Source organism: Diadema antillarum, unplaced genomic scaffold (assembly GCF_040938485.1).
Source record: "Diadema antillarum isolate AM-2024a unplaced genomic scaffold, OU_Dant_1.0 seq00002553_RagTag, whole genome shotgun sequence".
Classification (NCBI taxonomy): Eukaryota; Metazoa; Echinodermata; class Echinoidea; order Diadematoida; family Diadematidae; genus Diadema; species Diadema antillarum.
Window position 1 is genome coordinate 38,363 of NW_027273154.1, and position 13,684 is coordinate 52,046.

Sequence of the window (13,684 nt, forward strand, 5' to 3'; positions counted from 1 at the left end):
CTAGGTCAAAATTAGTCTTCCCGTATCAACTGACTAAAGATTAGACTTTGTTGGATTATCGTAAAACAAACGATACTTATCCTGTGTCCTTTTGGCTTATAAACAGTGTGGACAATACTTTAAAGGTACTGTTTATCTTTGGGAGCAGTGATTTAAAAAAGTGTTTGAGTAATCACATTTGATGTGTATGTGTAGGTTATTTGTATCACAAAACATCCTACCATATAAAAATTTGGCTGTAAAGCCTAAAACATAGCGAGATATCACTATTTTTCTCAGTAAACCATAGCTGTAGACATTTAATTCTAGGAACAATTTGATTATAACTATTGTTCACATTTTTGTATATTTATCAATGCTTAACATTGATTATACTGATTAACATTTTTACATTGGTCATCTCTATCTGTAACTTACATTTTAGAACTATTTTGAAGCACTCAAGCTGGGTGTTTGTTCATCTGCAAATATTAAATAATGCCTTTAAATTGTGTTCAGAACTCTTGACTGGTTTAGATTGTTACTAGAGATGACTTCTTGCTGAGATATGTACATACTGGTAATATCAACGCTCATTATGAGGGATTGTGAAAAGAGTGTTCATCCTTTCTACAAATTCTTTGCATTTGCATGAGACTCCAGTAGACTGCTTCTGATTCTGTAGTGGTTCTTGTCATCATATGTGCACAGGGTTGCTAATGATATCCAAATCACTTTCCCTTTTTTTTCATCACCTGCGCCCTGCAGGAGGAGACAAATACTGGAGAAAGGAGAGTGCTCAGAACTTCCTATGTAAGTAACAAGACTTCTCTCTCTCTCTTCTCTCTCTCTTTCTATCTACCTATTTATATCTTCTCTTTCTGTCTGTCTATCTATATCTCTTCTCTCTCTCTCTCTCTCTCTCTGTACCTATCTATCTATCTATCTATCTATCTATCTTTCTTTCTATCTATCTCTCTTCTCTCCCCTCTCTTCTCTCTCTACCTATATATCTGTCTATCTATCTATCTATCTATCTATCCTCTCTCCCTCTTCTCTTCTCTCTCTCTCTCTCTCTACCTATCTATCTCTTCTATATATATATACATATCTATCAATCTCTTCTCCTTCCCCATCTCTCTTTCTATTTCTATTTGTCTATCTCTCTCTTTCTCACTGTTTATCAAACTTCCTATCATACTCCGTCGTCAAGTAATGGAAAGATTTTTGTTTTTGTTTTGTTTTTACTGTGATTTTTTCTTCTTAATGGACAAAGTAAAAACGAGTGAATAATCCTGAGAGAAACAACACCTATATACAAATTGATGAAATTCTTACGAGTTGTTTTTATTGCTTATGATTGACAAATTACGTAGCATTGATGTAAATAATTACATATAATATTATCCAAATAATCTGTATTTTTGAGCTTACTCTTTTGTGTATATGTTCCTTGGATGGGATACAGTGTACTGTATTAGTGTACAAGTGCCTTTCAATGAAATGCTGTATACAAGGGGGAAATTTAAAAACTGAAAAATAGACAATCGTCTGTACACTTGGTAGTTTTCTGTGCTGTAAAGATTTTTTGTGTGAATGACGTGTAGCTTTTTGAAATGAAAGCAACTCTACACTGTTTTCTAAGTAGAGATTTAATTCAGAAACAAAATCTTAGCAAATTTATGATTGCAAACAAAATTTTCTCACATGTCTCTAACAGTCGAATGAGGCTATAAGCTTGCAAGGGGGAAAAAAAGCAAGTTAAATGATGCAAGCAAAAGAAACATGAATCTTTCAAGGCAGGATTGTTTGAAGGCAGTTTGATACAGATTATGACACTTAGTAACATATAATATAGCCAGGCATTATTTGCATTTGTTAGTTGTTCAAATCAGGCTGGTATGCGAAAACTTGGTAGCAATCTTTTGTACATCACTACGAGAAAGAATGAACAGTGTCAGGTGAAACAACTTGTTCTGAAAGTCATGGCATCATAGGACAGACACTCTCCCCTGCCTGTCATTTAGTTTTATTCCTAGGAGCAATGCCTATTAAAATACTGTTAACATGTTTGAGAATCCATTGTTATAGTAAGTATTAAAAGAAGTTTCCTCAAGAACTTGGTCAGAACACCGTGATTTTGAGGCAGACATAAGGAAAAGTTGTCATTGGTTGCGAAAAATATTTGATATGTTCATTAGTCATCAAAGCCCCGGTAGAAAGAGAAGTGCACTTTACAAAAGAATCAGACAGCTTATCGTTGAACTGCAGCAGAACTTGATGGCAGTTGGGACCCTGACACATGGTGGTGCTGGCCTTTTACACTTTGCTAGTGTGCACTATCACCAGCCTGCTGCCGTAAATTATATCCTTACACCAGTATATCTTGTGTACATGATAGGCCTTGAAGTAGTAGGTGTTCAATACTGAGAGATGATATTGTGTTTGCCTCGCAAAAGATGTCACATTTTGTAGAATACATATGACTGCTGAACCTCAATAAAGTACAAGTCGGTGAGCATCTAATATCAAATTGTTGAAATTGGCTTTAGAGGCCAGCATGCTTTCCATTCGAGTGTGGACTCTCCAGCCTCTGTTGACCATGAGCAAATCGGGAATGACCCCTTTAGAAAGTGCTGTTTGAGATACGATATATGATTGCATATCTTTCATCAATACGAGATATATGATTGCATATCTTACATCAATATGAGGTATATGATTGCATATCTTACCACCAATACGAGAAAGTGCTCCAAAGATTAACTCCTGCCGTTCCATCTGCTCGAGCTGAAAAATAAATGTTTACTCTGGCCAGGTTACTGTTTGCATACGTTACAGATCAATAGCTAACACCAGTTTATGTTTTAATTGTGTTCGATGTACATGTAGACAGGTGTTTGTATAAACAGCAGTCTCTTTCTTGTAAGGGTTCCTTGCCTAAAGATGGCAAGAGAGGGGGACATAACAATTGAAATGAAGAACCTGGTGCTTAATTGATAGTAAATTCTGTCATTTGCATGAGGTAGCAATTAAATTGTATTGCTGATATAAAGTCTTCATTAAACATGAAATGTATGAACATGTGATACTTCACATTCCTTTTATAGATATAGAGCTCTACTCAAGCTTTACATGCTTGTTCACAAATAAAAAAGAAACATGTAGGTTTTGCGTGTTATTCTTCTTGGTTTGTTTGTTTTTTTGTGCTGAATATACAAGTATAATTTTGAATGTGACACCAAATCGTGAACTACATTGCAATTTGGACTCAATTCTTCTCTCAATTTTGTCAGTGCTGTTTGTGCCATAGCATCGCTGTGATAGACCTGACCACTTTCGTGAATTAATCGTTGCCATTTTTATTTCTTGATTGGTTGTTTCTTGCTCTCCACAATTTCTACCAGGTACCACAAAGCCGTCATCAGTGCTTCTCGAGAGGTCAGATCAAAGCTTTCTACCTGACCACCAAGCATGCCAAAGACAAGTGAGTGTGTGTGAAGCATGGTGTACGCATGCTCAATGACAGAGAAACAAAACAAGCAAAAGAAACTTGTGTGATATTGGGGAAAATTTGCAGAAGAACTGTCTTGTCATCATCAAATTGGCAACTATGAATTTTGCTGCTTATCTTAATGAGTCGAAGATTAGATGATACTGGATATGTCAATGGAATCTGCACAGAGTCAAAAGAAATTTTATCAAAAAAGTCGCCAATTTGGGAGAGAAGCAGGCCCTTTAATCTTCCACAAGTTTGTGGCCAATTTTGAGAATCGGTCGTAAAATTTAGCAACCCAGGAATTTTTTGAAATTCTGCAACAAAAACAATTGCATATGAACAATAAAGGACTCAACTGGAGGAGACATTTTTATTCTACATTGTGAAGGCAAACAGTGAACAGTATGAGTTATGATAAAAAGATTTTCGAAAATGTTATTTTCTGGGACTTGATGACCTATTAAGCAAAGTGTAAGTTACAGTGATCCTTTAAAAGCAGAACCAAATTCCTGCATGCCTCGTTCAGCCCTCGTTGCTCGTTCCCTTTCACTTTCTCTTTCCAAGTCATAGAGCTCATATGAGACAACCAATCCCAAATATATTTTTCCTGGCAAGGCAATGAAAGGGATGATGTGGTGCTCTCCACTGCACCAACTTGAAATATGTCAGTTTTTCTTCCTGTCATGTTTAGTTTGTGTGGAGCATATGACGCTGAGGCCTCTGCAGCCCTTTTGATTGACAAGTTAAAATTAGGGTCGGCAAAAGTCAGATTGATGACAGAATATCATTGGTAAATGTCTATCTTAATTTTTGAGTGCCAAAGATTCCCTTGGTTTTGCCAGTCTTTAAAATCATCAAATCTGTATCTTTTCATGTTCGGCACTAAAATTAGGTTGATTGGGTCCTGTAGTGACAGGTGATTGATTGGCAGTGAACATCTCAAAAAAGTAATTGCCAATTTGAAATATCATATATGTGAAGAACATATCAGTGATTAAACATGAGTAGTCTTATATATTGCCAGTCTTGAAGTACAAATGGGTCTGATTCATTGCTTGCAGTACAAAACTTCTCATTTGTTATTTATTTATTTATTATGCTTATTTCATAACACAGTGATAGTATGATTTGTAGTCTGTGGTATAAAGGGCTCGTATTTGAAATACTACAGTGATTGAAGATGGTACAATCATTCTGTAATGCTGCAGTTATCCATGCAGACTAGCTTTGTCTCGAACAGTGACAAACTTCCGAGGCAGTTGTGACATTTGAACCAGATGTGAATGCTTCCTTCAGTTGTCGGTGGTGAAGAACTGTGATAGTGATTCAGTGCATCCACTCAGTGATGTTATTTTCTGTCTCAAATGTTCTCCTTGTTAGCAAGACGCTCCCAAGTAGACTCGACATTGCTGGAGTGACTGCCCTTTACTTTAATAAATATGCTCTTTTTCAAGCACTTTCATGCATCAATGTATTTGCTGATGTCTTAAGTGCTTGCAGACACACCATGTAATGGGTCATTTCTTTCCTGTTCTCCATGAACTGGCGGGAGTTTGTGCTCTTACAAGTGTCTTAATTGGTCACCTGTTTTCGTTAGTGGCTCATAGTCCCTGTTAATGCTGAGGAACATTGCATAGTTGAGCGTGACACACGTTGAGAAGTGACAACATGCTGGGACTCGACAGGTCTCAAGAAGCTGGAGAAATGAGGAGCAGGTGCGCCTTGTTGTGTACATGAGGAACGCTCACCAACGTGGCACCCAGTCTGAGGGAAGAACACGAAAGCAAAAAACAAGGCAACCTACTCTTTGCGTTTGGGTATCAAGTTCCTATTTGTCCTGCGAGATTGCTAATAATATGCCGACCATTCCCACTCAAGAAGATGATGATGGTGACTGTGATAATGACTCTCCCCCCGCAGCTGTTCGTTCCTGTGTGGCCGACGATTGTGTCTGAAAAAAGTGCACATCTGCCGTTCGACGCGTGTGACATCGACTCTGTCTCTTTTAAAGGGTACATGGAGTCAAGGACTGATATGTTTTGCAAATGTAGTCTAATTCAAGTCGACCATTGTGGAGACTGTGAAGTCGGTGGATTCTGACTTTTTTGCATGCTGGTGACTTTGCCTGCGGTCTCCCTGGTAGTGTTGACAAACATTAGGTGCATTCACATTTTAATTATGTGATGTTTTAACCCACAATATCCCTCTCGACCCAGGCGTATGAATGGGTACTTGGCGACACTGGGGTAATGATAATGGCAGGGCCCTCTGTTAGAGCAGTGGCAACACTGGAGAGGCTACCCTGGATAAACACGACCTTATTATTACCTCCGCCAAGGGAGGAGGTTATGTTTTCGTTACCGTTTGTTTGTCCGTTTGCAGAATAACTCAAAAAGTTGCAAACAGATTTCAGCGAAACTTGCAGGAAAGGTTGAGAATGACACAAGGGATAGATGCTTAAATTTTGGTAGTGATCTGGAAATTTTTATGGATTTTATGAAGGATATTCAATATTTTGGCAGAGAGGGTCAATAAACTTGGGAGTTCAAGTTGCGCATTTTTTAGGTCTTTATACGCGCACTAAAGTGCGTTCTCTCCTGCGAGGCGCGCCGCGCAGCTGAGGGTTGATGATGTAACAAAAGGCTTCTATGTTGGGAATTTCGGGCAATTTTCAGCGTGCATACGTATGGGTGGAAATCACTGATCTCTATGGAAGAACGAGATCATTGGTGGAAATTAGGTGGTCTGCACTCTCGGAGTGCTTCTCTAGTTATTATCGTTACCTCGGTTGGTATTAAATACCATGGTAATTTGTAAGCACCATTCTCATTGGGGACATACCACAGTAATAGCATACCGTGGTAACTCACCTGGTACCGTTCGCATTCACAAAATACCATGGTGTTTCTGGCCTGAGATAAGCACTGCCCATGCACATATATCCAAAGGAGAGAAGACAAGAAATGTGTTAGTTCGTGTGAGATATTAACCACTGTACATGAAGTGGTATTTTGTGTCACGTTTCACACTCAGTCTCCCTTGTGCATTTCATTTAAAGTTTGAATTGTACCACAGGAATTTGCGATGTATTGCGTGGTGCATTTTGTGGTGTATTTGCATTCACTTCATGAATTACTGCACAAAATACTTCAGTATATCCTTGTAGATGTGAATGCACCTAATTTGCAAACAAAAGAGTAATCATTACACTACAGTTAGCATGTCAGGCCGAGTTCTTTGTTCATTGTGAGGTCATCAAGAACGAGTTCATAAGTCTGCATAACTTGAAATGTTGTGCCGTCATGATATTGATCATTGTGATGTTCAATGTGAGTGAAGATACTGCCAAATGAGCGACTTATCAAAGCTTTAAATTAAGCAAAAGTTTTGTATGTTTAAGAGATTACAGCTGCTTCATACCCACAAAAAAGTTTACTTAAACAGTGTACAGGCACTCATTAAGACCTGGTAATGTAGGGATACCATACTGGTTGTATAGGCTTCCATTGTATCATGAAAACTATTTGCTTTTAAAAAAAACAAAAACGAAACAACTGTTTTGTTATATTCAATATGCGCATGTAAACTACTGGCTAGTTACAGTAATACCTCTATGTTTCTCCAAGTTTTGTCAAAATTGAGGTGTAAGTTGGATTGATAAAGCACACCAAGCATATGACACACAGATGGAGTAGAGTACACTTCAAACACTCAGGCAATTTCCCATGAGAGTGCAGACAAAACCCATTACTCATCACATTAGTGCTGGCTGTCTGTGTAAGGCGTGGATGTGAATTGTCCCTCATTGTGTAAAGATAACTGTAATTTCGGAACTCGAGTCATTTCCATGTTAATCATAATTCTGCTTTTCCTTGGCTCTCCAAATAGGAAACTTCCTCATTTTGACAATGCTGATTTGATTCCCTTGTACCGAGACAAGGACTAGAAGGGTGATGTTTTTACTGTAGGTAGATTGCCCTGCTGTGCATTTACTAATTGAACCAAAGCGTTTCTTGCTCCCAGCTCAATTGAGGAACCTTGAGATTGAAGGTACTGCCCTTGAATGTTGTATATCATCAGCACTGATCAATATATGCATTGGAGCAAATAGAAAATGATCCATACAATGTACATACTTGACATTCTTTACCTCTAAATTCAGCTGTTGCCATAGCGACTGACGCTATCGTCATGGCAATGAGCAGTCTATAGTTAGAGCCTGAATGTGTAAATTTGCATTGAGGCATTCTGTTGGCTATAGTTGCGACTGACAATGCACAGCCATCACCATGACTTGCAATGTATCTCTATGAGATAAACTTCTTTACAGTCCTCAATAGCAAACCGTGAAAGAGTGTAGATACAGATCAGGGATGCCGAGGTCGGTACGAGGCTTTCAAGGTGGTAGCAAACCTGGCATCTGGTTTGACACTTGCCATGTCACCTTGGGAGATTCGGGAAGGTTAAGAGGTGTGAAGAAATTTGCACTAGATTGGGGGGATGATGTCAAGACACAGATTGCCTAACAGATTGCCTAAAAGATTTGATCAAGACATACTTTGGTAATAACCTTATACCTCGCTGTGGTGTCTGTAGTGTTTCATTATTCAATATTGAGGTGATAAGATAATCACAGGCAATGCTTAATAAAGTTTCCAGATTGAAAAATTTGAGTAGCATGGTCCTACCAGCTACTAGAATCTCTGACATCGTGCCAAATTGCAGCTATAGCAAAAATGGTGGTTAAAGATGATCATTAAGAACTTTTCCAAAAGAGCAAAAAATCTGTGGTTGGACAGATTTATACTTTTTCTTTCAAATAGACTGTAGTGTTAGATGGAGCCATTTTAAATAGATTGGGTAGTGTGGTGATGTATGTGTTCAAAGATGGCTGGATAAAGACACCTTATTAGTTTTTCAAAACTTATGTATGGTGGACTGTTCATTCATCCATGTCAGTATGAATGTACAGCTCAAATCAGCAGAGATGAACAGTCTCTGAGTGGCCACAATGTTCAGCAGTAACCCTCTATGTCTTTATCAGATGACTGAGAAAAAATAATTTATAGGGTTCTATGGTCTCATTTTGTTTTTCAGGAAAAGCCAGGTGCAGCCGAGCGTTCCCATCCCAACAGAGACGGCGGGTGGCTCGACACTCTACCTAGCTTCCTACATCAACCTCAGTGAAGACATGCTTCCTTCTCCGGAGTGTAATGAGATAGAGAATCTTCCAGGTGAGGGGTCGATGCACCAGCGAGATGATTTCTTTCACAAGCCATCAGTAAAAATGGCAGGAGAGTTTATGTTCTTAAATTTTCCTAGTTGTGGCCTACAGACATTGTGCAAACATGGATTTTTGCCTTAACCTGTTGAGGACTAGTCCTGAGAATGCTCGGGCAGGTGTCTATGGGAAATGCATGTTGTAGCAAAATCAGTCCGTCCTCAACGGGTTAAAGAGGGAGGTATCATCGCTCGACAGCCAGATATTTTAGAGTTGAAAACAACAAACTGGGGGGAGTTGTCCAGAGTAAAGTCAGACATGATGGCTGAAGAATCTTTCTTTTACACAAACTGCCTCATTTTCAGTGGAGGAACTTGATGAAGGCATAAATCATTGGTCCGTAAGGGGGGAAGTGCCACTTGACAACCAAATATTTCCTGTTATATCATTAAGAAAGAAATAGAGATGTTCAGAGCAAATTTTGTCTCATATCATTTGAATTTTGATGGATATGAGTGAAGTTTTGATGTGGGCCATATTCCTGAGTGATGCAAAGCAATATTCATCTAGCCCCTGTGAAACGTTAAGGATGAGAAATGAGTTCCAAGTGTGCTTGATTTACAGGCACCTATCCAATTGAAAGTGCCATTATATTGTACCCTTAACAGGGTAAAGGGGAGAATATACTGGTTCCACATTCATGATGCCAGAAAAGCTCATGTCACTGCTTTTACTGAGGAGAAATACATGGACATTTGACAATGAGATAATGGGGTATAGCTTGCTGAACGTCAGATTTACTCAATAAATCATTTATAGTAGTTGCCATGGCAATTTGCTTTCATCTGTTGTGTCAGGCACAATGTGGCACTGATTGCTGCTAATGGCTGTGCTCCAGAACAGTCACATTAGTTTACGTGTGAGATCCATTTTCTCTGTTTTTCCTAATCAACAGTTTGTGTAACCATCTTTTAACTTTAATTTGAGGGATGTCTCATTTGGTTTAGTTTTCACACAAGGAAAGTTATGCATCGTATCAAAGCCTAGAGTCTTCTCTTACCATGTATGTGAAAAACAAGTTAGGAGTATTAGCTTGTAAAGAGGTGTCTCCCTGTCTGTCAGATCAAAACATCATCTTCATCAAAATCTTCATCTTCATTCTTTGGGGTAAGCAGCAAGTGTCTCAGGGTTTTTGATTTTAAAACACCTAAACAACATTAGTAGCAATGAATCATTAAAAAAATGTTGCAAAACTTTAAGCATATGTTGTATCAAACATACATAGTAGTGTAAGAATTTCGTGGATGACAGACGCAATTTGCACAAGTGCGGAAGTCCATTCCACTTGGCTAACCTTGTCAGTGAGAAAGAGATACGAGGAAGAGGAGCAATTATATTACACACAGAGCAGACTTTTGATACTGGTCGTTCTCTCTTGTGTTACTCTCAATCCTGGGACAGATGACAGCTACGATGGCCGCTCTCCAGACAGCTTCAGCTTCAGTTCCTTCTCGGACGGCAACAGCGCCAGCGCCGAGGGTCACTCCATCCACTTCAACGCCAGTCTCATCAACCCGGCGGGCGAGGTGCGCTGCTTCATCGACGTCATCATCACCTTCAAGAAGGCTCACCCATCCGTCCAGAAGGTGACGCCTGCCTGCCTCTTACTCCCAAAGTTTAAACCCATTCATGGCAATGTTTATAGTTTTCCTTTGTTTGTGTGTGTGTGCATTGTGTGTGCTTGTGTTTCTGTCATACTGGCCACAAACTCCCATGAAAGGCATGGCTAGTTTTCTTGTCAAATCAATCAGTCAAATTATTTTACAGTCACAAATGCCAGTTACTGTATTTTTGTGCGATCAATTTTTCACGCTGAGTGGCTCCAAAAAATATTCTTGGGTTGTTGAATTCGCTCTGTACAATTACCAATCCGTTCAAAATGAGCAGATAAAATTGTTAAGTTATTGTCGTGGGTTTTAGAATTTGGACCAGCCAAAAGAAACGTGAAATAAGGGAAAATTAATGTACCGCTAAAATTCCTGCATTTACAGTGCACTAGTGCAATAAAATGTCCGAGTGTCATATCATAAGAGGTTTGTTTACCCGGGAGGGATGCAACTGTTCCTTTAATCCTTGTTCTTCTTCTATCGAATAGAATATGTTCATTTCCTAAGTATTACAGTCCAGCGCTCTTGACAAAGTCATCCATTTTATTGGGTTATGTTGAGTGACGTAGGGAATTTTCTCCCCCATGATACGATCCTGGCTTCGTTATGTCAGTTATTCGTGTTATGTTTAACAAGGCAAAAGATAACGTCATGACTGAGATAGTTTCCCCGTGGGCGAGTAATGTAAAGTCATCAAGTATAAACTTCTTTCAAAAGCCACTTACTTGATGATAATTGATACCCTTGGGTGCCAGTGGTGTGAACTTTTTCATCTTCTTGAAAACCTCAAGTGCCCACGGATGTTGCTTAAGTACATAGTTTAATTTCCTATCTTCTTCCCTTTACTCTTATCTTGTCCTATCCTGAGAGATGTTGGTTCTCCTGACCACTTTTCTTTCCATTTAAGAAGATCCTTAGTAAAACACTTTAACATTGAAGAAGTTTAGCCACTGTCTGAGAGGTGTCTGAAGCAGAAGAGTGGAATGTCATTCTAAAACTGCCATCTTCCTTCCTTCTACTGATTCTGTGACGAGAGAGAGATTCATGCCATCTTCTTTCCTCCTACTGATTCTGTGACGAGAGAGAGATTCATGCCATCTTCTTTCCAACTACTGATTCTGTGACGAGAGAGAGATTCATGCCATCTTCTTTCCTCCTACTGATTCTGTGACGAGAGAGAGATTCATGCCATCTTCTTTCCAACTACTGATTCTGTGACGAGAGAGAGATTCATGCCATCTTCTTTCCTTCTACTGATTCTGTGACGAGAGAGAGATTCATGCCATCTTCTTTCCTTCTACTGATTCTGTGACGAGAGAGAGATTCATGCCATCTTCTTTCCTTCTACTGATTCTGTGACGAGAGAGAGATTCATGCCATCTTCTTTCCTTCTACTGATTCTGTGACGAGAGAGAGATTCATGCCATCTTCTTTCCTCCTACTGATTCTGTGATGAGAGAGAGATTCATGCCGTTTTCTTTCCTTCTACTGATTCTGTGACGAGAGAGAGATTCATGCCATCTTCTTTCCTTCTACTGATTCTGTGACGAGAGAGAGATTCATGCCATCTTCTTTCCTTCTACTGATTCTGTGACGAGAGAGAGATTCATGCCATCTTCTTTCCTTCTACTGATTCTGTGACGAGAGAGAGATTCATGCCATCTTCTTTCCTCCTACTGATTCTGTGATGAGAGAGAGATTCATGCCATCTTCTTTCCTTCTACTGATTCTGTGACGAGAGAGAGATTCATGCCATCTTCTTTCCTTCTACTGATTCTGTGACGAGAGAGAGATTCATGCCATCTTCTTTCCTTCTACTGTTTCCATGAGGAGGGAGAGAGAGAGAGATTCATGCCATCTTCTCTCCTCCTTCGGATTCTGTGACGAGAGAGAGATTCATGCCATCTTCTTTCCTTCTACTGATTCTGTGACGAGAGAGAGATTCATGCCATCTTCTTTCCAACTACTGATTCTGTGACGAGAGAGAGATTCATGCCATCTTCTTTCCTTCTACTGATTCTGTGACGAGAGAGAGATTCATGCCATCTTCTTTCCAACTACTGATTCTGTAACGAGAGAGAGATTCATGCCATCTTCTTTCCTTCTACTGATTCTGTGACGAGAGAGAGATTCATGCCATCTTCTTTCCTTCTACTGATTCTGTGACGAAAGAGAGATTCATGCCATCTTCTTTCCAACTACTGATTCTGTGACGAGAGAGAGATTCATGCCATCTTCTTTCCTTCTACTGATTCTGTGACGAGAGAGAGATTCATGCCATCTTCTTTCCAACTACTGATTCTGTGACGAGAGAGAGATTCATGCCATCTTCTTTCCTTCTACTGATTCTGTGACGAGAGAGAGATTCATGCCATCTTCTTTCCAACTACTGATTCTGTGACGAGAGAGAGATTCATGCCATCTTCTTTCCAACTACTGATTCTGTGACGAGAGAGAGATTCATGCCATCTTCTTTCCTTCTACTGATTCTGTGACGAGAGAGAGATTCATGCCATCTTCTTTCCAACTACTGATTCTGTGACGAGAGAGAGATTCATGCCATCTTCTTTCCTTCTACTGATTCTGTGACGAGAGAGAGATTCATGCCATCTTCTTGTCCTTCTACTGATTCTGTGACGAGAGAGAGATTCATGCCATCTTCTTTCCAACTACTGATTCTGTGACGAGAGAGAGATTCATGCCATCTTCTTTCCTTCTACTGATTCTGTGACGAGAGAGAGATTCATGCCATCTTCTTTCCTTCTACTGATTCTGTGACGAGAGAGAGATTCATGCCATCTTCTTTCCTTCTACTGATTCTGTGACGAGAGAGAGATTCATGCCATCTTCTTTCTACTGATTCTGTGACGAGAGAGAGATTCATGCCATCTTCTTTCCTTCTACTGATTCTGTGACGAGAGAGAGATTCATGCCATCTTCTTTCCAACTACTGATTCTGTGACGAGAGAGAGATTCATGCCATCTTCTTTCCTTCTACTGATTCTGTGACGAGAGAGAGATTCATGCCATCTTCTTTCCTTCTACTGATTCTGTGACGAGAGAGAGATTCATGCCATCTTCTTTCCAACTACTGATTCTGTGACGAGAGAGAGATTCATGCCATCTTCTTTCCTTCTACTGATTCTGTGACGAGAGAGAGATTCATGCCATCTTCTTTCCAACTACTGATTCTGTGACGAGAGAGAGATTCATGCCATCTTCTTTCCTTCTACTGATTCTGTGACGAGAGAGAGATTCATGCCATCTTCTTTCCTTCTACTGATTCTGTGACGAGAGAGAGATTCATGCCATCTTCTT

General features: G+C 39.6%; 1 protein-coding gene across 1 annotated transcript in view; it reads left to right on the forward strand.

The window, feature by feature from the left end:
• The window catches only part of LOC139714944 (xylosyltransferase 1-like), a gene marked incomplete at both ends in the record, with an annotated part of 43,457 nt that extends 33,112 nt beyond the window's left edge, over nt 1-10,345 (forward strand). The window contains 4 exons of the mRNA XM_071626592.1: nt 748-792; nt 3,387-3,466; nt 8,576-8,712; nt 10,161-10,345. Coding sequence (XP_071482693.1) covers nt 748-792; nt 3,387-3,466; nt 8,576-8,712; nt 10,161-10,345 — 447 coding nt within the window. The remainder of the gene's footprint in view (nt 1-747; nt 793-3,386; nt 3,467-8,575; nt 8,713-10,160) is intronic.
• Nucleotides 10,346-13,684: the final 3,339 nt, after the last annotated feature.